At 53.0% G+C, this 26399-nt stretch overlaps 2 protein-coding genes and 1 non-coding gene across 10 annotated transcripts in view; 2 read left to right on the top strand and 1 right to left on the bottom strand.

Moving 5' to 3' along the window:
* Positions 1 to 7002, top strand: part of LOC105488314 (zinc finger protein 710) — an 80979-nt gene extending 73977 nt beyond the window's left edge. For all 7 annotated transcript variants that reach the window (XM_011752238.3, XM_011752237.3, XM_071100681.1 and 4 more), the window contains exon 5: positions 4547 to 7002. In XM_011752238.3, coding sequence (XP_011750540.2) covers positions 4547 to 4716 — 170 coding nt within the window. In that variant the 3' untranslated portion in view covers positions 4717 to 7002. The remainder of the gene's footprint in view (positions 1 to 4546) is intronic.
* On the bottom strand, positions 53 to 26076 carry LOC105488313 (isocitrate dehydrogenase (NADP(+)) 2). Of its 2 annotated transcripts, XM_011752229.2 has the most exons (11): positions 25883 to 26076; positions 16271 to 16362; positions 15168 to 15333; positions 13304 to 13464; positions 13075 to 13218; positions 12208 to 12344; positions 11879 to 12030; positions 10055 to 10167; positions 9788 to 9885; positions 9602 to 9694; positions 53 to 9162 (listed from the first exon to the last, which is right to left on the bottom strand). In XM_011752229.2, exons 1-11 carry the CDS (start codon positions 25995 to 25997, stop codon positions 9075 to 9077), a joined length of 1359 nt encoding a protein of 452 aa, XP_011750531.1. In that variant the 5' UTR covers positions 25998 to 26076; the 3' UTR covers positions 53 to 9074. The 2 variants fall into 2 exon arrangements, with proteins under 2 accessions (XP_011750531.1, XP_011750532.1); XM_011752230.2 differs by lacking the exons at positions 15168 to 15333; positions 16271 to 16362.
* LOC112427812 (U7 small nuclear RNA) lies at positions 1967 to 2029 on the top strand. The gene has a single exon (XR_003019553.2). It is a non-coding gene; the product is annotated as a U7 small nuclear RNA (small nuclear RNA).
* Positions 26077 to 26399: the final 323 nt, after the last annotated feature.

Raw genomic sequence — 26399 nt, 5'->3', positions numbered from 1 at the left:
GATATTTATGTCTTCTTCAAAGGACTTAAATGAGCTCACGTAAACAATATAATAAAAATCATAACTAACATTTATTGAGTGCTAACTGTGTGCCAGGCCTTTATTAACTCGTGATCCTCAGAGCGAGGTTGGCTCTGTTATTATCGTCATTTTACAGATGCAGAAACTGAAGAACAGTAAAGTTAGGTAGCTCATGCAAGATGACAACACAGCAGGAGGTGACAGACACTTTATTTCGTTACCGCAAGATAATATTTCAAATAAGTGGATGGGAAAGAAAGTTAAAAAGGGGAAAAAATGGCAGCTGGAAAGATAAGGGAGAGCCAGGTGAGGTCCCAACTCCCAAGTACACCATGGGAGGTCCTAGGGAAGGGACATGCAGAGGGGAGATCTGAGCTTCCCAGCAACTAAGGCAAAAAAGTGTCAATCAGTCACACTCTTCACAAGTGCCTGCCACAAACGATAAGCCACGTACTCATGAAAGGGCCAGACGGGCCTGACGTTAAGATCTGGGAGAAATTTTGGGAGAGGACCCTACACCTCAGCAGTTCATAGAAGTTTCAGAGGCTGTCAGAAAACATGCCAAGTATTAGCGGTAGCCTTTCCCTCCAGCAGTGGTCAGTACTAAAGGCATTTCTGTTGGGTGACAGCAAAGCTATTAGCCTCTCTGGCCTCATGGTGGGGAGGGACTGCTGTGGAGACTCCACAGGAAGGAGGGAGCCGACAGTACCACAGGGAGGCTCCTTCTACAGTTTGGAGCTATTTCTGGTGCTCTGGCTGGGCATGATGGCTCACACCTATAATCCTGGCACTTTAGGAGGCCGAGGCAGCAGGATCACTTAAGGCCAGGAGTTTGATACCAAACCCGGCAACATAATGAGACCTGGTCTCTACAAAACTATTTTAAAATTAGCTGGGTGTGGTGGCGTGTGCCTGTAGTCTCAGCTACTTGGGAGTCTAAGGCAGGAAGATCACTTGAGCCCGGGAGTTCAAGGCTGCAGTGAACTGTGATCGGACCACGGCACTCCAGCCTGGGTGACAAAGCAAGACCCTATCGCCAAAAAATAATAATAATAAATTCTGGTGTGCCTCTGAGTCACACCAGCTGGGAACATGCCTTGGCAGTAACCAGGTGAGCTGATTTGACACGTGGGATTATTTACTGGAACGCAGTCAGGCACGCAGGGGACAGCTGCAGTAGCCTTAACTCTGGTTTTGGAGCAGCTAACCAGTGAATGACCTGGGTTTTCTGGCAGAAACAGGTATCTCAGTTATTTTGTTTTGTTTTTCAGTTGTCTATTAAGGTTGCTTCTAGTAGATGAGAATGAAACCCCGTCGGCTGCTCTTGGTAGCTCCTTGCTACTCAAAATGTGGTAGGAGGATGAGCAGCGTCGGCCCCACCTGGAATCTTGCTGGCCTCTCAGCTCCACCCACACCTGCTGAATCAGACTCTGCACTTCAAAAAGATCTCTGGGCCATATGTTGCACAGTCAAGCTTGAGACACACTGGACCAGACTAGTGCCTCAGAGTCTCCTGGAGGGCTTGTTGAAACAAAGTGCTGGCCCCACCCCTAGAGTTTCTGATTCAGTAGGTCTCGGGTGGGGTGTGAGACACTGCCTTTCCCACAAGTTCCCAGTTCTTAGCAAAAGGGCCGCTGGTTCAGGGACCTCACATTGAGAACCTTTGATCCAGACTCCAGAGGGCTGGCTGGCAAATCAGCTGCATGTTGGGAGTCACCTGAGGAATGTTTTAAATGCTGATGCCTGACTTTGGACCTGAGGTTCAAATGTAAGTGATCTGGAATGTGGCCTGGGATCAGGATTTTTGTAAAGCACTTTGGATGATTCCATGTGCAGTAGATTTTGACAGCTGTGTTCCCGTGGGTCTGTCCTGTTGTGAACCCACCAGAAGGAAGCAGAGCAGACCGTGCCCTTTTGGAAATAACTGGGACCATGAAGAGACTGTCAGTGTTACAGCTCTTTTAGAATTTGTTAGGCTGGGTGTACTGGCTCACGCCTGTAATCCCAACACTTTGGGAGGCCAAGGTGGGCAGATCACCTGAGGTTGGGAGTTCGAGACCAGCCTGGCTAACATGATGAAACCCCGTCTCTACTAAAAATACAAAAATTAGCTGGGTATGTTGGCGCATGCCTGTAATCTCAGCTACTCAGGAGGCTGAGGTAGGAGAATTGCTTGAACCTGGGAGGCAGAGGTTGCAGTGAGCTGAGATTGTGCCACTGCCCTCCAGCCTGGATGACAGAGCAAGACTTTGACTCAAAAAAAAAAAAAAAAAGAATTTGTTTAGCAGGTTTTCCAGTTTTTACCAAAAACCCCGCCCCCTGTAAACAAGATTTTTTAAAAAGACAATCCCTGTACACCTTGTTCCTAGGGGTGGTGAAGGTACAACCTCTTTCTATATGAGCTCAGTCACCAGGGATGCTTAGAATTGCTCTATTCCCTGGCTGTACCAGATGACAGAATGAAGCGATTGGCCCTGGAACGACTGGCCTCCAGGTCCCCACCTCCCACATACAGCCTTGGTCTGGGAAGCCCAGGCTTGATGCGTATGCAGAAGGCAGGCAGCATACATTCTAGACAGAACAATCTCGTTAACTATGGGGCTGTCATTTCGGGAGGTGGATCAATGTCCTTATAAAAAATGCTACAGACTATTCTCTGGGGCCCACAGGACAGGACCAATAGACTTGATAAACAAAATAGGGATGGCGTACAGAGACCCACAGGTAGAAATTTTCCCGAGGTGCTTTATTTAGCTTGTTTTTAAAACCAGCTATGTAACATGAGGGTGTGGCACTAGGACCGAGGGAAGAAACAGCCCAAATCTATAAGATATGGGACAGGTGACCTTGTTTTGTAAAGTCCGGCAGACTCACAGTGCGTTAGATGCTACAGGCACACATAACAGATGCCCAGTCAGACTGGCCTAAACAATAAGGAAATTAAGAAATGGCTCAAGGCCAGGTGTGGTAGCACACACCTATCATCCCAGCTACTTGGAAGGCTGAGTTGGGAGGATTGCTTTGAGGTGAGGCTGCAGTGAGCTGTGATTGCACCACTGCACTCCAGCCTTGGCAAAAGAGCAAGACCTTGTCAAAAGTAGAAAGAAAAGAAATGTCTCAAAGTCTAGGCCCTCTTCAGAGCTGGCTGATTCAGTTCGCCAACAGTGACAGCAGGGTGAGGCTTCCTCTGTCCACAGCATTAGCTGCAAATATCCTCATGGTCACAAGATGGCTGCCAGTGGCCGTCAGGGTGTGTGCTTCCTTGTTCACATCCAGTGGAAGAGTAACAGCCTGCTCCCCTTAGCTCTCTGACATCAATGAGAAGGTGCTAAGAACTTACTAGCAGGCCTTTCCTCATGACCTACTCAACAGGATTGGGTCACATGCCTATTCCTGAACCACTAATTGGCAAGGGATGGGATTACCCTTAGACCAGTGGTTCTCAACTGAGCATGAGTATGTCTTCCAGGTGACATTTGGCCGTGTTTGGAGACATTTATGGTTGTCACAACTGGGGTGATGCTACTGGCATCTCATGGGTAGAGGCCAGGGATGCTGTTAAACATCCTACAATGCATAGGACAGCCCCACAACAAAAGAATTATGGCCCTAAGTGCCAAGGCTGACAAAGCCTGCCTTAGACCTGCTAGGGCTGCCCCCAGCCTGGGGTCTGTTTCCCCCACACACACATCTCAGCAGACAGGGCCAGATGTACTTTGGGGGCCAGCCACAGCCCCTGCCAGCCTCCCAGTTCCCCCAGATCGTACCCTGGGCTTCCCCTGTTAAGAGCTTTATAATTACAAAATTCCAAGGGGCCTCTTCAGAGTTTTTGCCTGACATATCTTTATGAACCTACTCTGAGTGTTTGTCTGTCCCTTGGAGAGCCAGGCCCAAGGATACCAATAGCTAGAACCGATAGAAAAGCACAGATGCTGGCAGGAGGCCAAAGGAGGAACAGCACCCTCCAGCATTTTGAGGCAGAGCAGCACAGTGGCTCAGAACAACAGCATGTGCTGGGTGACCTTTGGCAAGTTGATTCACCTCTCTAAACCTCAGCCTATTGAGCTGCTAAATGGGGTTGTTGTGACTGTTGGATGAGGCGAGGCCTGTGAAGTGGCTGGCATGCAGCAGGTGCTAATAAGTGTTGCAAAGGTGATGTGCAGGCAGCTTCCCATGGCCAACGAGAAACATTGCAGAGAAGGAATAAGTAGGGCTTAGTGACTGACGGGTCAATAGAGGAATGACCCAAAGAAGACTTCAAGGCCAGGCCTGCAGTTCTCACAAGGGCCCTCACCGATAGCACCCACTCCCCCACACTCAGCTTTACGGCCTAGGTCTGGTGACCCAGCTAGAAGCCACAGGACCCTGAGGCGTCCGAGGGTGGGAAGGCTGAGAGGCAGCTGAGGCTCCTGGAGGCTGTGACTGGGAAGCCCTCTCTTTAGAAAGGCCATCAGCTTCCTGCATGGGGGTGACTGGCTCCTCCCATGAGACAGTAGCCAGGTCTGACTGTGCCCCTCTCTTACAGACCCCATGATGGAGCTGACAGGCACTGACCCTTCTGAGCTCGATGGCCAGCAGGAGATGGAAGACTTTGAGGAGAACGCCTACAGCTATGCGAGCGTGGACAGCAGCGCCGAGGCCAGTGTCCTCACTGAACAGGCCATGAAAGAGATGGCCTACTACAATGTGCTATAGCACAAGCTGGGCCACCCCCAACGGGGACCAGGGGGGCCAGGGAATGGGGGTGAGACCCATGGGCTGCAGGCTGCACCTCCTGCAGCCAAGAAACAAGCTACTGCCCCACTGTTCTGAGCCCTCCCTCCCCAAGTCATTTGCACCACTAGGGACCTTTAGACCAAATGGAGACTGTACTACTGGCCCCGGCTGTGAGCCAGCACAGGCCCAGGCATCCCAGCAAGGGAAGGAGAACACGAGGCCCAGATCTGAGTCTCCCTGGCCTGCTTCCATGGGGGGTGGGAGAAGTGGGGCCACTGGGGACAGGTCACAAGGGCACAGGCCCTCGGGGTCTCTCCAGGCCCAGCAGAGCTCTTCAGGGGTCCTGACACTGGAAGAAGAGACCACTTGAGCCATGTCTTTTTCACGGCCAACTCCTGCCTCTAAAGATGTCTGAGCTCCCTTCTGGCCAGTACTGCCCACCCCTCCCTTGTCCAGGCCCCCTTTCCTGCCCTGTCGACGGACTGCCAGGCAGGGCACTCTGCCTTCTACCTCCCGGGGTCTCCCACGTGCTCTTCAAGCCAGGCATGCACGTGGCCCTGGCCCTGGCCTGCAGGACAGCTGGGGGGAGCCCAGCCCCCAGAAGACCCCTGTCCTATATCCCTTCCTGGAAGCGGGTGTCCCTAAAGTGGATTGCAACACGTCATCCACTTCGGCCCTAGCTGGAACACCTCACCAGGGGGCCCCCACCAGGAACAAAGCCGGGACAGGCCCTGCGTCGGGCACACACTAACAAAAACCAGAAGCATGGGGCAGAGCAGGGCGGAATGAGGGCACCACGGGGGACCAAGAAGGGTTGTCCTTGGGGAAGGCCCAGGACCACCTGCGGGGGAGGGGGACCGCAGTCATTTCTTATTCCTCAGTGTCCACCTTGCGACGGGGATAACAAGTCAGCAGCTCCCCGGAAAGAGCAACGTATTTAAAAAAGGAAAGTGAAGCCCACAGAGGGAAATCAAGGGTTTTTTTGAGCAAAGGGGGTCTTCTGAAGGTAACTTATTTTTTTCTTTCCAACTGTGTGTCACCTATGACCTTTTCTGATGGAGATGCATTTTCTTTTTCCAAGCATAAGCTTCCTCGTGTGCTGTGCGTGCTTCCTTCCTACCCACCCACCCCGAGCAGCCTGGCCGGGCAGGACCGGGGCTCCATGGGGACTGTCACACTGGCCCTGGAGGTGCAGCCGCTGGCAGCAGCCTCAGCAGGCTGGGGTGGGAGGCAGGAGAAAGCAGAGCTGGAAAGCCCTCCACCCCTGCCTGGCTCCTGCGGTTGCTGATTTGCTCCATCCCATGTCCCATCCTCGGCTGTCAGGGCTGCTGACTCTGCTCAGCCAAGAGCTAGCTCTCTCGCTCGCCTGCTGTCTTCCCCTCTGTTCCCACGCCAGCTCCTGCCCCTGGAACCAGAGACGACAGGCCCAGGGCAGTGAAATATCACATTCAGGAACTCTAGGGCACCCGGACCCCCCACCCACTTGCCTCCTGAGGCCTCAGTGGGGAGTGGCAAGCAGGAGTCGTCCTCAAAGGCACAGATGAAGCCACTAACTTCAGCCTAGAAACCCGGAGAGGGGAACAGCCTCGGGTGGGAGGAACCAATCTGCAGCGCAGCCACCCCCAAGGCTGGATCCTTAAGTGAAGGACCAAGCCAGGCCTCAGGGTGACTGTGATCAGGACTGAGGATGGACAAGGTGGCCCAAGTGTGGCTCCCAGACCCCAAGGCCCCACAACCTCCCAGGTGCCCGCCATGATGACCCTCAGGTGGCAGTGACCCCGTCACTGCACAAGACATTTTCTCCTGCTGAGCAGAAGGCATCATCCCCTGCAACTACCTCTTCCTACAACGTCTTTCTCCCCTGGTACCAAAAAGAACCCTGTACCTCCTCCTCCTCCTCCCACCTGCCAGTGCAGTGGCCTTGGTCTTGGAAACTGAAAGGAGAAGGTCTGGCCCCCGGGGTGGGGCTCTCCTTTCCCTCCCCCAGCCCCACTGTCAGCACTGGCCCTCTGTGAGGTTCGATACTTGAACGCCCCCTGCCCTGTGCCTTGGACCTGGGCAAAGCTAGGAGGAGGAAACAGCACAACTCACAGTTTGAGCTGGGGGGTGGTCTCGGCAAGGCTCCTGTCTGCACCCCTCCCTACACTTCTCAAAAGAGGTGCACAGCCTCTCGGGTGACTTGGAAACTCCTGGACGAATTCCATTCTAACTTATTTTGACATGTATACAAACCAACTGTTTAGAGATTCCACTTGTGCAAAGCCCTACTGTGTTTTTATGTTCCTGTTTAAAAGAGAAGTTTACTTAGCAATAATTATAAATAAATGAATATTCTTTAGTGAGGTGACTGCAAATGCTTCTTTCCCCAGCTCTTGGGGACCTGGCCCTCACCCCTAGTAGGAACCCTCAGCAAAACTTCCCAGCCCCACACAGCAGGGCTGTACTCTCCAGGGGCGGCCCAGGGGAGGCTGAGACCATCCTCTGCACTGGAATGGCCACCTGCAGGGCCAGGCGCCTGAGTCAAAAGAGTCAAGCCGGCCAAGGCCCCTGCATTCCCAGCACTTGCAGAGAAAAGCTGCTTCCCCTCCCTACCCACCCACATGGCTTCAGGAAAGAAGCCAGCTCCCGATGCCAGGCTGGGCTTCAGAGGCTGCATTCAGCAGAGCTGCCAGCCCTGTGCTGATGACAGGCAAGAAGACGCAGGAAACCTTGAGCTTCTTCCCAGGGGCTGGGCCTGCTGGAGCCAGCAGTCCACATTTCTTCTTACAGCCCTGAGAGTTTCAGGGCAATACTCAGGAAGAGGAAGCGGGGGGGTCACCAGTGTGGGTGGAGGGCTAGAGCCCTTCCAAGGCCACTCAGTCTACAGCAATGGTCAGGTTTCAGGAGCCATAGGAGTCCCCCTAGTATTTAGGAAAGGGACTTTGTAAGATGGGATTTTGAGAGATGGGGTCTCACTCTACTCAGGTGCAATCATAGCTCACTACAGCCTCAAACTCCCGGCCTCCCAAAGTGCTGGGACTGTAGGCATGAGCCACCACACCCGGCCAGGACTTTATAAAGATTATACAACTCTTCTCCAGGACATTTTAACACCAAAAAGTAGAAGCTTTGCAGAACTTACTATGCAGCAGACAGTCCTTTTGATTATATGTAGCTTTAGAGCAACTTTTATTTTTCCTTTTTACATGGGGCTAAAGAACTTGCATAGAGCAATTTTTGTTTGTTTTTGAGACAGTCTTGCTCTGTCACCCAGGCTGGAGTGCACTGGTGCAATCTCGACTCACTGCAACTTCTGCCTCCCAGGTTCAAGCCATTTTCCTGCCTCAGCCTCCCGAGTAGCTGGGACTACAGGTGCGCATCACCATGCCCAGCTAATTTTTGTATTTTGAGTAGAGATGGGGTTTCACCATGTTGGCCAGGCTGGTCTCGAACTCCTGGCCTCAAGTGATCCACTCACCTCAGTCTCCCAAAGTACTGGGATTATAGGCGTGCACCACTATGCCTGGCTGAGAGCAATTTTTCACAAGCTTACTTTTCTAGTTTTGCCAATGCATGGTGAAGTGAACCCAAGCCTGGGAACCGCTGGCCTAGACAATGCGGGGCCCTCGTTCACCCACACCCAAGCCCCGCCAAACTCAGTCAGCCTTGGAAAGGAGAAGTGTGAGGCAGGTGTGGGTAGGACCTGTTTTTAGTACCTAGAGAAAGGCTAAGAAAGTGGTCTGGAGATGTTTAGAAGGTTAAAACCAACGAAGAAAACAATCAATGACAACCTATCAGGGACTGATTGACTCTCAGAATGCAGAACTGGACACAGAAACTGGATCATGCTAGAAATTTCCAGGGAACCCACAGGCCTGTGCCCTGAGTGTCCGAGAGCTCCGCAGGGGGCCCCTGTGGAATGCGGGATCCCAGGGCTGCCTGGTCCCCTCCCCGCGGTGGCAGCCCCTTCCTGAGGTGCTCTGGTCTGCCCCAGGGGAACCTGCCAGCTCTAGCAGGGCCTCTGCCTCAGGGTCCCACTACCTCCTCCCCTCAGGGACAAACACAGCAGACAGTTTTGTGAAGAGCTTTTTAGTAGCTAAATATGGCACCATGTGTTCCAAGGGCAATATAAATTACAGTATGCAAAACATACTGACTGGCTGAGGTAAAACACACTGCTCCTGCCTCATGTCACCAGGAGGGGAAACACACATATGCTTTTAAAAACATCTCACTTACAAAAAATCCCCCAGAAAGGCCTCCAGAGAGGGGCTGTGAGGCTCACCCTCTGCCGTGCTCAGGAGGACCCGCCGGCTCGGCCCTGGCCCATCCACTGCAGCCATGGGTGGCGCCTCCCTCTACTGCCTGCCCAGGGCTCTGTCCAGGTTGCTCTTGATGGTGTCGAGGAAGTCCGTGGTGTTCAGGAAGTGCTCATTCAGCTTTACGCTGCAGAGAGAGCACCACTCACATCAGGGGCGGCTCCAGGCCCTTCCAGGGAACAGCCTGAGCTTGGGCATCAGAACAGCCATCTCCTGCCATCCAGGCTATAGGCCAGAGGCCAGCTATAGGCCACTGCCATGAGGCCACAGCGATTTGGCAGGCACCAGTAGGGTCTGTCTTTCCAGGTAACTGCTCTCCTGAGAGAAGCTGGGAGAGGGGCGTGGGCAGGGTCAGAAGGAGCTCTGAGCAGCCAGCCTCAGGGATGGGGAGGAACTCACTAGGCCTGGTCTGCAGAGGCTGGCCTGAGCAATCTCTTGGGGCTATGGATATGTCCTGCCCCAGGCCCCCTGGCAGCTAAGCTGACTCATGAGGGGAACTTTAGGAAGGGTTCCCTGGCTTCCTCCCACCTGGCCCCAGGGTCTGCCCACCACCCCAGGCCACGCACTTGCTGAGGCCATGAATGCAGCCCGCCAGGTCCTTGGTCATGGCTCCGCTCTCCACCGTCTCCACGCACACCTTCTCCAGCGTCTGGGCAAACCTACGGGGGATGGGGCAGAATGAGACCCCATCTGTGCAAGGGCAGGACCCAGAGCCTGTCCTGAGCAGCTCCGGCCTTTCCCTCCATGCTCACCTGATGAGGTCCTGGTTCCCATCCAGTTTCCCTCGGTGCTCCAGGCCACGTGTCCAGGCAAAGATGCTGGCGATGGGGTTGGTGCTGGTGGGCCGGCCCTGGGGACGGGGGTCGCAGGGGGATCAAGAGCCGAGCCAGCTAGCGAGGAGGCTGCTCAGATACAGCTGCCCACCCCTGGGGACTGGCGGGTCAGGCTGGTCCTTCCAGCTGTTAGCCCAGTGGGCTAGAGGTAGAGGGGCATTGTGAGGCCCCATGCCCTGCACTCACCTTCTGGTGCTCCCGATAGTGGCGGGTGACGGTCCCATGAGCAGCCTCAGCCTCAATCGTCTTCCCATCAGGGCAGACCAGAACAGATGTCATCAGGCCAAGAGAGCCAAAGCCTGGAGGGTAGAAAGCCTTTCTCTCAGGGCCTCGCCTCTCCTGGGGCCACCCAGCTGAGCCCTGCTGCCCTCTATAACCCAATATTGTAGCTGTCACAGTTTGTGGCTCTACTCAGCCTCCCCCAACTGCAACTGGGAGGACAGGGACTGTTCCAGGCCTCTCTACCCTGCTGTGGGTCTCCAGGGCCCAGCACAGGGCTGGAGGGCACTAGAGGGTGGCTATCAGCAGCACATTAACATCCATCTGTGTCACCAGCTCCAGGCACCCCACAGCCTGTGGCCCATAGGGCCCAAGACCCCACAGAGTCCTGTGGTCCCCCACAGCCTGCCATCCAGCCTGGCTCGTGACCTGGAGGCACATTCAAGCAAAACAATAAAGCTGTGGTCAGCTATTTCCCGACAATCACTTTTGCAGCTGCTCTCTTAGGCCACTTTCAAGCTTTTTGATTAATTTCCGAATGTTCCCAAATCCACATGTCAACTCCAGCAAACTTTTCTATTGTCAAGGGCTCCAGGGCTTCAAAGGCACCCCCATGACACCAAAATAAGGATTGTAGAAAGAAAACATGGACAACATCTACAGGAAAATGCTTTGTCTATGAATTCTAAGAATTTTGGCTGTGAGCAATCCCTTCTCCATTTTACCTGCACCTTCACACCATTTCTTAGACACTTAAGGTTAATTTTCACGCCTCTGCCTCATCTGCCATGGCGTTTCATCCTTCTATCCTACATGGGAATTGTTCTGGTGAGAGGATCCCCACTGAACTTTCCAAAGTAAAGCCAAAGGTTTACACAAAGTAACAAGACTCTGCTTTTCATCAGAACTGGTCCCGGGCTTCCCTTTTCCCCTTACCAGGAGCTGCCCTGGCAAACTTAGGTTTCTCTTTCACTCTGTATGTCCTGCCTGTTTCCCATGCCTACCACCTTTCCTGCTCTTGTTCCCAACACAATTGGCCCATTTCTCACTGTTCTTCTCTAACGGTCTCACCTATTTTTTTTTTTTTTTTGAAGACGGAGTTTCACCCTTGTTGCCCAGGCTGGAGTGCAATGGCGCAATCTCGGCTCACTGCAACCTCTGCCTCTGGGGTTCAAGAGATTCTCCTGCCTCAGCCTCTCAAGTAGCTGGGATTACAGGTGCCTGCCACCACGCCCGCCTCCACGCCCGGCTGACTTTTTTGCATTTTTAGCAGAGACGGGGTTTCGCCATGTTGGCCACACTGGTCTCAAACTCCTGACCTCATCACCTATACTTTTTACTGCAATCTGATTTGTCTTTTAGGACACCCTAGGGCTTGGGGGTTTGCAGGCTTCCCCGACATTCTCTTCCATCCATTAGGTTCACTATGCAAAAAGCATTCGCTGTAGTTTAAAGAACCTCCAGTCCTGCTTGATCCCATTTTCCTACTGGAATCAGAGTCATGAGGCTCCATCATGGACTGGAGCAACCTAGGGCTGACAACCTAGCCCTGGAATTCCTGTGCCCTCCTTTCTCTCTAAGAGCAGCCTCAGTAATACACCAGTCCAAACCTAATTTGTGATCCTCTCTCCCTCAGATGCCAGGGAGCTCTTGCCCCCTGCTGTCCACAGTGGACCCTGCAATGAGTCCTGCTGCTCCACTAGAGTTTTCTACCAAAAGGGTCTGAAAATCCCTCCAGCCAGAGAAGACCAATAGTCCACCCCCACAGGGAGCAGCATCCTCCCAGCATACCCTGGGCCAGGATGTCTGACTGCACATCTCCGTCATAGTTCTTGCAGGCCCACACAAAGCCGCCCGAAGACTTGAGGACCTGAGCCACCATGTCATCAATGAGCCGGTGCTCATACCAGATCTTATTCTTGTCGAAGTCGGTCTTATAGTGCCTGGGAGTAAAAAGGTCTGTTATGGGGAGAGGGCAGAAGGCTGACAGGCTGGGGATCCCTCCCTGAGCCTCGGAGCTGAGCCAAATGCATTCTAATAGTGACCTCCCCAGGGTATAGGATGGGAACAGCATGGGGGGAAGGGAAGAAAGGCCACGGAGTACATGGATGAGGCTTTACTTGTCAAAGATCTCCTGGAAGATGTCCTTGAAACGCCCATCGTAGGCTTTCAGTATGGTGTTCTTGGTGCTCATGTACAGCGGCCATTTCTTCTGGATGGCATACTGGAAGCAGCTGTGCGCGAAACCCGAGATGGACTGCAGCGGGAGAGACAGGGCCCTGGCGTGGTGCCCTAGCCTGGAGATTGCCAGCAACCTCCCACCTCCCAGGAACGGTGCCCCGCGGCCCACACGACTGTTTAACACCAGCCTCCGTGCAGTGAACAGGATGTTTCTGCTGGCCCAGCCTCTCCCTCTCAACTTCCCAGGAGCAAGAGGCCCCTCAACTTTGCTTTGGAAAGCACCGCCTTTTCCCCAGTTCTTAGACTAGTGGCTGGGCAGGGCTAATTCCCAGGCCCAGCGCTGGGGTTGACAGTGTGTCCCTGGCTTATCCAATCAGAAGCCCTTCTCCCCCAGGCCTCTATGATTGGCTCAGAGGTGGTCATGTGACTCAACCTGGCATTTGAGCTGGAACTGAGGGTAAAGAGGCATTCTCTTCTGATAGGGTAGCCAAGCAGGCAGGAGTACGCCTGGAGCTGTTTGTGGCCACTTCTTTTCTTTTCTTTCTTCTTCTTTTTTTTTTCCCAAGAGATGGGGTCTCACTGTTGCCCAGGCTGGTCTCAAGCTTCCGGCCTCAAGCAATCCTCCTGCCTCGGCCTCCCAAAGTGCTGGGATTACAAGTGTCAGCCACCATGCCCAGCCCTGGTGGCCATTTCTGCCTCTTTGTGGCCTAAGAATGAGGCCATCACAGAAGAAAGGAAAACCACGAGACAGAGATGAAGAGACAAGCTGGGAGAGGAGGGGCCCAGGATGCCGGAGCCAGCCTCACCTCATCGGTGTTGTACATGCCCATGCCCACACCGCCTGCGGGGAAGTTGTACACTTCCCACTCCTTCACACCGCTGCCATCTTTCGGGGTGAAGACCATTTTGAACGTGCCAGCCCGGTCTGCCACAAAGTCTGTGGCCTTGTACTGCAGAGACAAGAGAATGGCTAGGCCAGGAGCTCCAGTCGGGGGGTACCCAGGTCAGTGGATCCCCTCTCCCACCCTGGCCTACCTGGTCGCCATGGGCGTGCCTGCCAATGGTGATGGGCTTGGTCCAGCCAGGGACGAGGCGTGGGATGTTTTTGCAGATGATGGGCTCCCGGAAGACAGTCCCCCCCAGGATGTTCCGGATAGTTCCATTGGGACTTTTCCACATCTTCTTCAGCTTGAACTCTGTGAGGATAGAGATAAAGTGGTCCCACTGCAGCCGCCACCTTTCAACCAGAATTTGAACCCCAAGCAACAACACAGTCAGACGGCGGTCCTAAAATTCTTCACGAGGGAGGCAGTGGAGTCTAGAGTGCAAATGTGTGGGCTCTGGAGTCTGCCAATTTTTTTTTTTTGAGACGGAGTTTTGCTCTTATTGCCCACGCTGGAGCGCAATGGCGCGATCTCGGCTCACCACAACCTTCGCCTCCCGGGTTCAAGCAGTTCTCCTGCCTCAGCCTCCCGAGTAGCTGGGATTATAGGCATGTGCCACCACACCCAACTAATTTTGTATTTTTAGTGGAGACGGGGTTTCTCCATGTTGGTCAGGCTGGTCTCGACCTCCCAACCTCAGGTGATCTGCCTGCCTCAGCCTCCCAAAGTGCTGGGATTACAGGCGTGAGCCAAGTCTGCCAATTTTAATGGTGAGGCTTACAAAAGTGACTCAACTGAAGCTGTAAAAGAAAATTACTGGAAAAATACCTAGCCTAAGTGTTGTCATAAGGACTAAATGAGCTCGTGTGTAAAGGGCCTAGAACGGTGCCCGGTCCATGCTAAGTGCTCTGTTGGCCATTATGATTCCCACGTCACACATGGAGGGAGTACAGTCCGGGAGAAGGGCTTGTCTGACGAAGCCTGACAACACACTGCCCACTCCGCATGCTCCGGTCCTGGCCCCAACGCCGCCCCAGTTCCTAAGGCTGTGACCCTCTCCTGCCTTGTCCATAAATGGGGATACATAACTCCCAGGGTTCAGGTGAAATGAAGAGCTCAGCACTCAAATGATCCCAGTGCTGTGGGTCAGGCATGACCTGCAGGACAGGGGCAGGCCTGGGGAGTTTGCAGATGTATCTTGAGTGCTTCCCGCCCGCTCCCTCCGACTGTGGAAAGTAGGAAGAGAGAGCTCAGAAAACTCCTCAACCATCTTTTCTCAAATTATCCAAACCTGGCCTCTCTGCTCACACACTGCTGTCACTTCATGGAACCCTCGAGAGCGGCCCCAACAGCCAAGGACGAGAAGCCAGTCCAGGCCTGGGGGGGGGGGGGCACTTCTCAGTGATCCTGCATGACCATGGGGACAGGGGCAGACCTGCAAGGCCAAGCCAACAGCAGGAGGGCAATAGCGATATTCCCCAGAGGCTGCTGAGGCTCTGAAGGACACAGGCCTTACACACAGCACTCCTCTGCACAATCTCTCTGCAAACCTGCCTGCAAGATTGTCCACGCCAGAATGGACTGCTGCCCAAAGAAGCCATCATTACTGTGACCACATCAGCATTACCTTCCTCCTCCTCAGCCCTGTCACCAATGACACCTACCACTGTCAGAGCCATAGAGTGCAGCAGAAACACCACTGTCCTGGGAGATGGAAGACGTGGATTCTGTCCTCAGCTCTGCTGTGCCCTAACCGTGGAACCTGAGGCCAGCCCCTTTCCCATGCCTGCCCCAGCCTCATCAACAGTGACCTCTGAGGCCCCACTATCCACCAGGCACACACAGGGAGACTAGCCTCAGGTGCAGTTGGCCTCAGGAAAGCCCCAGCTCCGGAGCCTCCCAACCTCCCAGTCCTGAGGTGAGTGACATGGCCAACTGCCCCACCCCAAGTCTGGAGAGGCAGGTGGGAGAAGCCTGTGACCCTCCCTGGCCCGCCCACCTCCACACCCTCGCACCTTCCACACGGGCCTCATCAGGGGTGATGGTGGCACACTTGACAGCCACACTGTACTTCTGGGTGGCCAATGCAGAGTCAATGGTGACCTGGTCATCGGTCTGGTCACGGTTTGGGAGCCCGAGGTCAAAATACTTTAGCTGGATGTCCACGTGGGGCAGGATGAGCTGGGGACAGAGGGCCAGAGCAAGGCGTCACCCCAGCGATTCAGGGACACGACAACAAAGGGCAGCATAGGAAGTCTGCAGGCCACAGCAGGAGACAGTCAGAACAGGGATGAGTGGAGGGGCGCAGCAGAAAGCTGGAGCCAGCCATTTCTCAGTGGGGCCGGGCCAGAGCTGGCAGAGGCTGGGGCTCTGGAGAGAGGTTGGCAGGCCAGGCCGCAGCCTTTTGGAGGGTTCTTCCCCCATTGTGCCTATCTGCCCGCCCGCCTCACACAGCCCGCCGACTCACACAGCCCGCCGCCTCACACAGCCTGCCGCCTCAGCCAAACCCCAACCCCACGTCCATCTAGATTTCTCCATACAACTGGTCTCCTCCTCCTCTCCTCAAGTGCTTTGAGATCTGACAATCGGAAGTGGCAGTTCTCAACCTGTGTCCCATGAACGCACACACAGTGTGGCGCCTTCACAAGGACTGCATGCTCTCCTGGACATACACAGACCACGGCAACTTTGGAGACGCCAAGTAGCCACACTGGGACCCCTTTGCCAGGGCAGCTCACCACAGCTGCAGGCCGGGGCACTGCCCTGCACACCAGCTCTGTTCCCCTTTCACTCCTTTTCAAGAAGTGAGGTAAAATGCAGGGGATCAAGACGGAAATGATACAGGATTAACCTTGAAGCTGCTCAAAGTTGACACAACGTGTGGGATTTGGCACCAGCACAACACAGACCGCTGGGGACAGGCCCCCGCCTGACGACTTCCAAACGATTAGCGGACCAGATGTGAAAGAAGGGTAGACAGACGGGGAGAAACTGCTGCTGCTGCCCAACCAGGACAACAGGGGAGTCCTAGGGACCTGCAGTCCAGAAGACCCTGTGGGACAGAACACTCCCTGGCCAGCCCACCTGGAGAGCCACCCACTTCGGGACAGGGCACTACCTTCTCCTTGATGAACTGCCAGATAATACGGGTCATCTCATCACCATCCATCTCCACCACAGGCTTTGCCACCTTGATCCTTTTGTCAGCATCTAGAAGCGGGGACACATAGTACATCATGCCCCTGGGGAGGCTGGAGTGGGGCGCCCTCTCCTCCCGGCCAGGCCCGCCCTTCACCAGGAGACGGTGGCAGAAAGCCAGGGCTCCAATTGCCCAGCGTCCACTCCCCCGTCTGCAAATCAGCTCCCTGACTGCTTAGAGCAGGGGCCCCCAACTCCCAGGCCATGGATTAGTACCGTGGGCTCTGGAGAGAGGTCAGCAGACCAGGCCACAGCCTTTAATGCAGGTACATGGACTGTTAGGAACTGGGCCACACAGCAGGAGAGCAGCAGGCAAGTGAGCACTACCACCTGAGCTCATGCCTGGGAACTGCGCACGCAAGGGATCTAGGTTGCGTGCTCCTTATGAGAATCTAATACGTGATGATGTCACTGTCTCCCAGCACCTCCAGATGGGACTGTCTAGTTGCAGGAAAACAAGCTCAGGGCTCCCCCTGATTGTACATTATGGTGAGCTGTATAATTTTTTCATTATATATTACAATGTAATAATAACAGAAATAAAGTGCACAATAAACGTAATGCACCTGAATCATCCCAAAACCATCCCCGCTGCCCACCACCCTGCCACCCATGGAAAAATTGTCTTCCATGAAACTGGCCCCTGGTGCCAAAAAGTTTGGTAACTGCTGGTTTAGAGCACCTGCATCCATCCTCACTTACTTCCTTTCCTTTCTTTCCTTCCTTCCTTTTCTTTCCTTCCTTCCTTCCTGTCCTTCAGTCCTCCCTTTCTCTCTCTCTCTCTCTCTCTCTCTCTTTCTTGGCAGGGTCCTGTTCTGTTGATCAGGCTGGAATGCACTGATGCCATCATAGCTTACTGCAGCAGCGACCTCCTGGCCTCAAGTGATGCTCCGACCACAGCCTCCCACGTAGCTGGGACTACAGGCGCATGCCACCACACCCAGCTATTTTTTGCACCTCAGCCTCCCTAGTAGCTGGGGCTACACGCCCATGCCTAGATATTTCTTTTGTCCAAGACTTAGTTCTTTACAGTTTTCCCTGCAATTCTATGAGCTACCCTGTGTAGCTCATAATAAAATCCTCTCCAAGTTAACCAGTCACTTTGTCTGTTGCTTGTAACCCAAGATCCCTTAACTAACTTGTAGTGATAAAGGAAATGGTATATAGATAGGTATTGAGTGCCTACTATGTGCTTTACAGGGTACCAATGCTATATAATGTGATTCCATTTAATCCCAAAAATAACCCCAAGGAGGTATCATTACCTCCATTTTATTTATTTATTTATTTTTATTTTTATTTTTTGTGACAGAGTCTTTGCTCTGTCGCCCAGGCTGGAATGCAATGGCGCGATCTTGGCTCACTGCAACCTCCGCCCGCCTCCCACGTTTAAGCCATTCTCCTGTCTCAGCTTCCCAAGTAGCTGGGATTACAGGCACATGCCAACAAGTCTGGCTAATTTTTGTATTTTTAGTAGAGACGGGGTTTTGCAATGTTGGCCAGGCTGGTCTGGAACTCCTAACCTCAGGTGATCCTCCTGGCTTGGCCTCCCAAAGTGCTGGGATTACAGGCATGAGCCACCACACCTGGCCGTTATCTCCATTTTAAATGTGGGAAACTGAGGCTCAGAGAGGTTAACAGCTTACTGCCCAAGGTTACAGAGCTTGAAAACAGCAGAGCCACGAGGACTCTGATCTTATTCAACAGGAAGGACAGGCTTACAGCACCTGCGAATGGAACTCTGAACCCTTGATCCCAGTCGACGCAGGTCGGTCAGTCCTACCAGAGAAGCATCAAAGGACTCAATGAGGGGCTGATCAGAGGTCCAAGGAGACAATGGAGGGTAGGGAGCAGGAGACGCTACTGAAGGAGAGTCTGACTTGCAGGAAAACCCAACAGTATGGTAAGTGCATTTCAAAGAAAGCTCAGGAACTGGCCACCTAACAATGAATCAGTACAGCTGCCTTGGACAAGGTTTGTTGAACCTCAGCCTACAGCAGACAGGGGCACCGGAGCACCAGCCTGCTCCTCTGCCCACAGCCTGGGAAGAAGCAGCAACTGCAGAGCAGGGAACAAGATCTACTAAAACTTCAGTCACAGGGAAATCTCACCAGCTCGGAACAGGATGGCTGAGAGCTGTGCCCTTCCCCCAAAGCAGCACTCCTCAGCCTCACTTACAACCTGCTTACTCTTGTGTTACACACAGTCCTTAGAAACGTAGTGATGTGTCTTCCAGCTCCACTCTAGATTAGACACAGCAAATCAGATGAAGGGAAGAGAATGCTTATCTGAAAACACTGGGTTGGGGCTGGGTGCAATGGCTCACGCCTGTAATCCTAGCACTTTGGGAGGCTGAGACAGGTGGATCACTGAAGGTAAGGAGTTCAAGACCAGCCTGGCCAACATGGTGAAACTCCATCTGTACTAAAAATACAAAAATTAGTCGGGCGTGGTGGCATGTGCCTGTAATCCCAGCTACCGGGGAGGCTGAGGCAGGAGAATCACTTGAACCCGGGAGGCGGAGGTTGCAGTGAGCCGAGATCACGCCACTACACTCCAGCCTGGGCAACAGAGCGAGATTCCATCAAAAAGAAAAGAAAAAAGAAGAGGAGAGGGGAGGGGAGGGGAGGGGAGGGGAGGGGAGAGGGGAGGAGAAGGGAAAGGAAAGGAAAGGAAAGAAGTCGGAAGAACTGACAACTGCTAAGTTGACAAGGGACAGAATACCTGTGAAAAGCAGGCCTAGAAACCACCATGGCACATTTAAAACAAAAGTGACTAAAGCCTAACAGACCTCAAACAACTCACTTTCCAAAGACATGCAAAGAGGTGTTTTTTTTTTTTTTTTATCTAAAAATAATCTTAGAGATCATTTAGGGGGAATAATGAGACTCAGAGAGTGTGGTCTGCATCAGAGGCAAGATAGAACCCAGGTCCCTGACCCAAATGCAGTCTCTGGAAGACCTGTGGGTCAGATGTAGGGAAGCAGAACACAAACACAGCCTTGAACTGTTTCATTCCCTAGAGAACAAAAGGTGGCTGGCTGCTGCTGGCTCTGCCACCTTTCCCAAGATGCGAGGGGGATTTTGAACCCAATCTACAATATTCTTTCACTTTTCTCTAAAGCTTGAGTGGAAAGAGCTGCAGAACCTGCAGAAAGTCTGCTGAGCTGTTGTAGAGCTAGTTTAGTTCTGGGGAGCATCTCCTATGAGTTCATTTGAGGACAGCTAATCAAATTTGTTTTAAAACAAAAAAAATGAACTATCATAATCTGGAGCCCTAAGAAGAGACTCACTTGGGGCCAGTTTTACAGGTTTCAGCCTCAGCCTGGGCTCCACGGTTGGCCTTCAGGCAGGCATGGCTAGGAGAGTTCAAGGTCAAGATCAAAGACCTGGTGTGTCAACCCTCAGGGACCATGGGACCTGCTTATTTACTCACCGGCAAGTGCTAACTAAGCACTTATCCAGTACCCCACTGGGATACTGAAATGCCTAAAACACATGAGCCGAGGCCAGCAGAGACTCGTTCTGCTTGTTCCAGGTAGTGGTTTTTTAAAAAAAATCTTACCTGGTGGCCAAGTTTTAAAAATCAGTAAATCTCAACAATAAAACAAATAACTCCTTGTTAACATGGACGAAAGACTGGCTGGGCACCGTGGCTCACTCCTGTAATCCCAACACTTTGGGAGGCCGAGGTGGGCAGATCACTTGAGGTCAGGAGTTCAAGACCAGCCTGGCCACAATGGTGCAACTCTGTCTCTACTAAAAATAGAAAAAAAATTAGCCTGGTGTGGTGACACACACCTGTAGTCCCAGCTATTTGGGAGGCTGAGGCAGGAGAACTGCTTGAACCCAGGAGGTGGAGGTTGCAGTGAACAGAGATCACGCCACTGCACTCCAGCCTGGGTAACAGGAAATAAATAAATATAATGGACAAAAGACTTAAGTGGACATTTCAAGTCCAAAGATGATATACAAATGGCCAACAAGCACATGAAAAGATGCTCAACATCACTAATCATTAGGGAAATGCAAATCAAAACCATAATGAGATACCACCCCACTATCCCCTCACAACCACTAAAATAGCTACTATTGGGGGGGAAAAAACAAACAAAAAAAAAAACAACAAAAAAACAGAAAATAAAGTGCTGGCAAGGATGTGGAGAAATTGGAACTATTGTGACCTGTTGGTGGGAATGTGAAATGGTGCAGCTGCTGTGGAAAACAGTATGGGTGTTCCTCAGCTAAAAGAAAAAGAATTACTATTATGATCCAGCAATTCTGCTTCTGGATATACATTCAAAAAAAATTGAAAGCGGGGTCTGAAAGAGATACATGTATGCCCACATTCATAGCAGCAGTGTTCACAATGGCAAAAGGGAGAAGCAACCCACGTGTCCATCACAGATGAATGGATAAAGACAATGTGATACAGTCCCCCCTTATCCAAGGTTTTATTTCCATGACGTCAGTTACCTGTGGTGTCAGTTACCCACAGTCAACCATAGTCCAAAAATAGGTGAGTACAGTACAATAAGATATTTTAAGAGAGACTACATTCATGTAACTTTCATTATACTATATTGTTATAATTGTTCTATTTTATTACTAGTATTATTGCTAATCTCTTACTGTCCCTAATTCATAAATTAAACTTTATCATAGATCTGTATGCATAGGAAAAAACACAGTATCTACAGGCTCTGCAGTTTCAGGTATCCACTGGGGGTCTTGAAATGCATCCTCCAAGGATAAGGGGGACTACTGTATCTACAATGGAATATGATTCAGCCTTGAAAAGGTGGGAAATTCTGACACCTGCTACAAAGTGGATGAACCTGGGGGGCATTATGCTACGTAAAATAAACCAGTCACAAAAGACAAATACCATATGATTCTACTTACATGAGGTACCTAGAATAGTCAAATTCATAGAAACAGAAAGTAAAATGGTGGTTGCCAGGGACTGGGGACCGGAAATGGGGAGGTGTTGTTTAATGGGTAGAGAGTTTCAGTTTTGCAAGGTGACAAAGTTCTGGTGATGGATGGTGGTAATGGTTGCACAACAGTGTGAATGTACTCAACAATACTGTACACTGAAAAATGATTAACATGGTAAGTTTTATACTTTTTTTCCAAAATAATAAAAATTTAAACCAGTCAAAATAAAATCAGGAGATTTTATATAAAAATCTAGATATGCAGCAGGCACTCACTCATGGCAAGGATGGGCTGGGCTGAGGGGGGCCTCTCCCTTCATTCCATGACAGCTAAGTGCCCTCCAGTGTGGCCCAGGGCACTGGAGTTTGAGACCCCTGTCTGCTCTTCAGCCTGTATGGTGGAGATACAGCCATGGTCTGCCCTTCTCTGGGAGACACGTGGTGACAAGCTATCTGAAATGCATGGAGCAGCAGCTAAGCCTCCCTGAAAACTTCCAAAGTGACAGCCACCATGAATCTTCAGCTGATGCATTGCACAAACACTGGTCTCTTGGCGAGAGGGCAGGATGGAATTACACCACTCACCAGAGGCCCATTAGGCCAAGTCTGGGGCTCCTAGCACCCAATACCAAGTAAGGATTTCAAAACCCATCCCTGGCTTTCTGCTGCTCCCAGCAGGAGGCTAGAGGTCCAGTCACAGGCAGCCAGCCCCAGGCATAACTGCTCCCTCCACATTCCGACCCATGCTCTCAATAGAGAGGCTGTTCAGTCAGCACGTCCCAGCAAAGGATCAGAGAGTGGGGAAAGGTTCCAATTCCTGGGGGCTCAAGAAGGCTGGACAGCAATTTTGTATAATTTATTTTATGTATGTATGTATGTATTTATTGAGATGGAGTCTCCCTCATCGCCCACGCTGGAGGGCAGTGGCATGATCTTGGCTCACTGCAACCTCCACCTCCCAGGTTCAAGCAATTCTCCTGCCTCAGCCTCCAGAGTAGCTGGGATTACAGGCACCCGCCACCACACCCAGCTAATTTTTGTATTTTTAGTAGAGACGAGGTTTCACCATGGTGGCCAAGAAGGTCTCGAACTGCTGGCCCCAAGTGATCCGCCCGCCTCAGCCTCCCAAAGTCCTGGGAGCCACCCCGCTGGGCCAGAACAGCCATTTTGGAACAAACTCTAGTAGTTTCCTTGGTGTCATCCTTCATTCCTTCCCTTCTCTCATATCCATATCCAAACCACCAAAACCAGAAGCCACCCTCAGACAAGCCCATCCTTGCCATGAGTGAGTGCCTGCTGGGTATCTAGATTGTTATGTAAAATCTCCTGAACTGGAACCTTTCCCCACTACTGGCACTTCCTTTAAAATATACCCAGAATCCAACCACTTCTTCACCATCCCCAGTGCCACCATCCAGATCCAAGCCATCATCCTCTCTTGCCAGGTCCTGAAGCTAGAATGCTCCTGATAAGACGGAAATCAGATCACGGCACTTCTCTCAAAACCCTGCAAAGTAAAAGCCAACGTTCTCAAAAACGGCCTGTGAGCCCTCTACAGACCCCACTGCCAAACCTCATCCCATCACTCAACCTGGTGCCTGCTGAGCCAGCCTTCACACCATCCTCTCTGCTCCTCCATCATGCCCTTGACACCTGCAAGTCCCTCTCCCCCTGCTTCCAGAAAATGGCCTGCTTCCTCCCCTCCTCAGTGATTCCTTCAGTGAGGACTTTTCTGGCTGCCCTATCCAAACTTTTGTGCACACCTTTCTTGTCTTTTTCTCCTTAGCTCTTCTCTTTTTTGCGGGGAGCGGAGGCAGGGTCTTGCTTTGTCACCCAGGCTAGAGTGCTGTGGCACAATCATACCTCACTGCAGCCTTGACCTCCTGGGCTCAAGTGATCCTCCTGAGTAGCTAAGACTACAGACACGCACCATTGTGCCCGGCTAATTTTATTTTTTATTTTTGTAGAGACGTGGTCTCACTATATTGCCCAGGCTGGTCTGGAGTTCCCAGCCTCAAGCAATCCTCCCACCTCAGCCTCCCAAAGTGCTGGGATTACAGGTGTGAGCCACAGTGCCTGGCCTTCCTTAGCTCTTGTACCCATATATCACGCTAGTCAACGTCTATCTTGTTTACTGTCTGCCCCCTCCCACATCAGAATTCGAGCTCCTAAGGGTTTTGAAAGAGTCTCTGCTGGTTTCATTTCCAGCTCTATCCCCAGCACCCGGCATGGTGTCTGGCACAAAGTAGGAGTACACTACTTTTGCCAAAGACATAAATAAAGGTCAAGTTGAAGTCAACGCCATCTGTGGTCAGGGCTGCCCTGCCCTCATCTTCTGTTTCACTGAATGTGCTTCCTCCCCTCTCACTCATCTGGTATGCATTGCCACACAGGGGCCAGTGAGTTCTTACCAGCAGCCTGCACCAGATGTACACAGGTGGCATCTCTCACCAGCACTGGGCCCCATGCCCTGCAGAAGCTTACAACCTACAGTGTACTAATATTTGTAATCTGCTGGTATTTTTAACATGAGTTTACAGAGTATAAACCCCAGAGAAGGCCACTGACTCCAGCTTCCAGTAATCCAAGAGCAGTTTCCAGCACCTCATACCCTGAATGGAACCAGCCCAAGAGCCCTCAACTTCACACAGAAGATCTGGGAGCAGGCCTCAGCCATTCCAAAGAGGCTTTTCCTCAGTACCTACTAGGCCTAAACACAACCACCCAAATCAGCTCTGGTAGGGCAGCTAGGGCCTTATCTGACATGGCAGAAAGATCTGCACACTTAAGGGGCAAGAATTAAGAAATTTCTGGGTTAGGAGTGGAGTAAAGGAAGGTTAGATAAGTAATTCTCCCACCGGGCGGTTCACAGAACTGGCCCCCACTGCCCCAAGCTCTAACTTACCAGAAACATCACCAGCAGTCGCTAAGCCTATGGCGTTGCAAAATAGGAAAAGATGCGTGCAGGAATTACCAGGCAGCAAAGACACGGGGCTCTTTTAGCCCAAAAATATTCTTTCCTTGTCATCAAGGGGAATGCCAAGTATTCTGTCTCCAGCTGCGTTGCCAGGTAACAAGTTGGCAGAGTCGCAACTGTATGTAGTCTGATGTCCAACTCAAAAACCAAGCAATTTCCCCATTCATAACCAACCCACATGGGGACTTCTAGAAGGACCCGCAACTGACTACTTTTTCTGCATCCAAATTCAGGACCCTTAAAAGGGGCTTTGTGTTCCAGTTTTGTGTTTTTTGTGTTGTTTTTTTCTTTTTTTACCATCAAGGCAGAAAAGAAGGGAGAATTAAAGATTGTAGCTCACTTCCACCGTATTTTTGCTGAAGGTGGTGTGCTCTATGGGAATCTTAGGGGCCTGGGGCACTTGGAAACTGGGAGTTGCTGGGCTGATCCCTGAGACAGATTCCCAGAGGTACAAAAGCAGACATGCCCCTTTCTCCTTGGGAGGGGAGGCAGGACTGGGGCCCAAGCCTCCCTACCCCCCAGCTCTAGTCAGCTGCTCCCACAATCCGGTTAACCATTACCTCCTCTGGCCAGGCCAGGGCCGGCGGGCCCCACCCCCTCTTCCGCACTCTCCTGGCTCACTGCAAGGGGCTCCTGGCCAGATTAGGATAGGAGTTTCCATGACAACAGGCATCAGACAGGGCCAAGGGACCTACATTGTTCCCTGCCTTTTGTAGCTGTGTTGGGTAGCCAGGGTGAGGGGGCAGGCCGATGCCCACACGCCAGGCAAGGCAGCCTGCGTTGGTAACGGAGGCTCGGGTTAAGTCTTGCTTATTACGACCCGACTACTGTCTTCTCTCCTAAGCAGGGAGCTAAGGGTACCCAGAAGCCGTGGGAACAATTCCGCAAAGTGACATTTTGCGCGGGCTGCCAGATCTCTGCGGCGAGTGAGCCAGGCAGGGAGGGCATGTGCCTGCCAAGGCAGGTCAAGTCAAGGAGAGGCCCCAGGATGGAGCCTCAAGTGCAGCGAAGAAGGCGAAGGGGTGCGGGTGGGGGCGGCCAAACAAAAGGGGAAAATTAAAAAGGACGCTCCTCCAGCTGTGTGTAAAAGGCTCCAAAAATAGCTGACGTGGGCCTGGTATCAGCGTGCGCCTGGCTGAAAAGGAAGGGGAAGTGCATGCCTCCCGCCTCCCAGCCTTTGTCTGAGCAGGGGCCGCGCCACGACCCTCCCTCTCGCCAGGGGAGCGCGCGGGGTGCTCCAGCCCCCAGCGGGTGCTAGTCTCGTTCCAGGGGCGCAGGGCGGGCAGGCCACCCTTCGGGTCCCGGACACTCTCAGGACCCCCTCCCGAAATACCTAGGGGCGCGCGGCAGCCCCGAGCCCCCGCCCGCGCAGAACTGGCCGTCGCCCGGGCCACCAGTTGCCACCGTCCCTCAAGTCCCCACCCCACCGCCTGGCCCGGCCGGGAAGCTCCGGGCGGGGGAGCACGGAGCGAAGCTGCCCCCCGGCCCTTTGTGCGCCCGGCCCCGCCGTCCCCTGGCTGCGGGCTGGCTGGACGCGCTCCCCCGCCCCAGCCTGGGAAGCTGCCACGTCGCAGCTGGGGGCGCGCGCCCGCCTGGACCCTCCGCGCGGCACTCACAGTGGCGCCGCGTCTGCTCTTGCGAGGTGGGGGCTGTCAGGGCCGCCGGCGCCCAGGCCGGCCGCGAGCCTGAGGCTCTGCAGAGCGAGCGCACGACCCGCAGGTAGCCGGCCATCCCAAGCAGGAGAGTGAAAGAGCAGGGCGGGAGAGGTCAGAGCGCGCGACGCTCCTCCCAGCTGCCTTGCAGCGGGCTAACGCTGGGCCTGGCGGGCGCGGGCCGAGCGGACACCACCGGGGCGGGGCTGCCGGGCCCGCCGCCCCATTGGGCCTTGCCGGGGAGGAGGCGGGGCCAGGGCCTCCGACGCCTCCAGTGTCCCGCGAAGCCGGGACCCAGAGGCCGGGCCCCGCCGGTGCTTCTGTGGGCGCTGCTGAAAGCCCAGCTCTGCAGGAGCTACAGGCGTGAGACCTACCGGGACCCGCTAGCGGAATCGGGGCTGGGTGATTAGCAGAGCCGCTTGCGAGGCTGACCCTCTCCAGGATGTCCCATGTAAACCTGTATGTCAGTTACTGGCGCTTT

The sequence above is a fragment of the Macaca nemestrina genome, chromosome 7 (genome assembly GCF_043159975.1).
Source record: "Macaca nemestrina isolate mMacNem1 chromosome 7, mMacNem.hap1, whole genome shotgun sequence".
Lineage (NCBI taxonomy): Eukaryota > Metazoa > Chordata > Mammalia > Primates > Cercopithecidae > Macaca > Macaca nemestrina.
This window is presented reverse-complemented; position numbering and strand designations above follow the sequence as displayed.